We start from the raw sequence: 1,491 nt of genomic DNA, 5'->3' as shown, positions 1-1,491 counted from the left end.
ACATGATGATCTGGAGCCAAGAATCATTTCTTGTATTTCATCAACTGTGGTAGTTCCTGAAGCAGTGATTTATGTGCAATGTCTGAACAAAAACGAGATGAATGCACATCATGACACGACAGATACTCTAAAACATTCTGGACATCCAAATGACGTAAAAGAACAGCAATGCCCACAGAACGAACTTCAGACGACACACTTATCCAATGATTACTACGAGAAGCGTAGTGATATCTCACCAATGAATAATCCATCAGAATTTCCAAGAAGAGAACTTCCTTGTACAATTCCGATCGAAGACTCTGACACCATTTCTCGTGATAATTGGAGATGTAAAGAAAAACGATCTTCCCTGGATACTGATGTTAAAGAGTTTTATACTACCACCAATTCTGAAGATGAAAAATCCAATATCGAGTCGGTGAAATTGCTTAAAAGTGGTGAGCTTCTACCCGGCGTCATAATTGAGGAGGAGTTGCTCCACGTATCCCAAACATCTAGCTTCGATTCAATTCTGCATATTCTGTGGTGCACCGCAATCAATGATGACAGCTATGGATTACTCATTAAATTCCCTACTACTGATAATCGAATGTTGGACTTGATTGTGAAATTAATTAATGATGAGAATCCTGAATCTGTTTATAAGAACAGAGCACTGATTCTGCGGTCCCTCAGTGAAGTAGGAGTCTGTCGGAATACCACCGAAGTAGATTTCGGTGTACAATCAATCCTTTTGACAGTATGTGGTACGCCGGCTGATATTTGGAAAACGTGTCTTGATACTGAGCCTACTGAAGAGAGATTTTATGAATGTGATGCCTGTGGTAAATATATCAGGAAAATTCCAGCTTTGTCCCCTGATTATAAGAGACCACCACGAAGCTACGATGAATTACAAAAAGCCCTTCCTTTCTGCAAGAGCTTCAGAAACGTTTCCTGTCGAAGGAGATCGTGTTCAGGTTCATGTGTGGTGACAACAACCCCCAATTTTCATCTGTTCATTGATCTTCCCCAAGGATCTCCACAATCTTCTATTGATGCCATCCCCAAATCTATCCAACGTGAATCCGATTATCGGTAAGTTGCAATACTCCTATTGTGGACGAAGTGAGGAATAATCGATTTTTTTTTTAATTGTCGATAATATTATTTGCTGATCGAAATCATTAATTATGAAAAACTTTAGTCATTTATTTCAGCGCATGTTGATCACTCTCAATATACAATAATACTAATAATAATTTGTGATGTTTATTGAACGATTAATTACTTTTTTTTATAAATAAAATGTCAACAGATTAGCGGGAATAATTGCTTACGCTCAGGACAGATACGTTGGATACTGTTGGACACCAGCAAATTGGGTATTATATGATGGCCATTCTACTGCGGTTCAGACTGTATCCGGGTCTGCGAAGATTCAACCAAAAGCTTTTATCTACGTTGTGAAGGAATCGCAGCCTTCACAATAACTTTAATGTATGATTA

At 38.3% G+C, this 1,491-nt stretch overlaps 1 protein-coding gene across 1 annotated transcript; it reads left to right on the top strand.

Moving 5' to 3' along the window:
• Positions 1-1,485, top strand: LOC105272863 (uncharacterized; the record flags this gene model as incomplete). Its single annotated transcript, XM_011315095.1, is given in 2 exon segments — positions 1-1,080; positions 1,301-1,485. Coding segments are annotated over 2 exon segments (1,255 nt in total), but the record flags the coding sequence as incomplete, so codon positions are not given.
• Between the last annotated feature and the right edge of the window lie 6 nt (positions 1,486-1,491).

The sequence above is a fragment of the Fopius arisanus genome, unplaced genomic scaffold (genome assembly GCF_000806365.1).
Source record: "Fopius arisanus strain USDA-PBARC FA_bdor unplaced genomic scaffold, ASM80636v1 scaffold00348, whole genome shotgun sequence".
NCBI lineage: Eukaryota > Metazoa > Arthropoda > Insecta > Hymenoptera > Braconidae > Fopius > Fopius arisanus.
The sequence above is the reverse complement of the archived record's forward strand: the minus strand, read 5'-3'. Positions and strand labels throughout refer to the sequence as shown.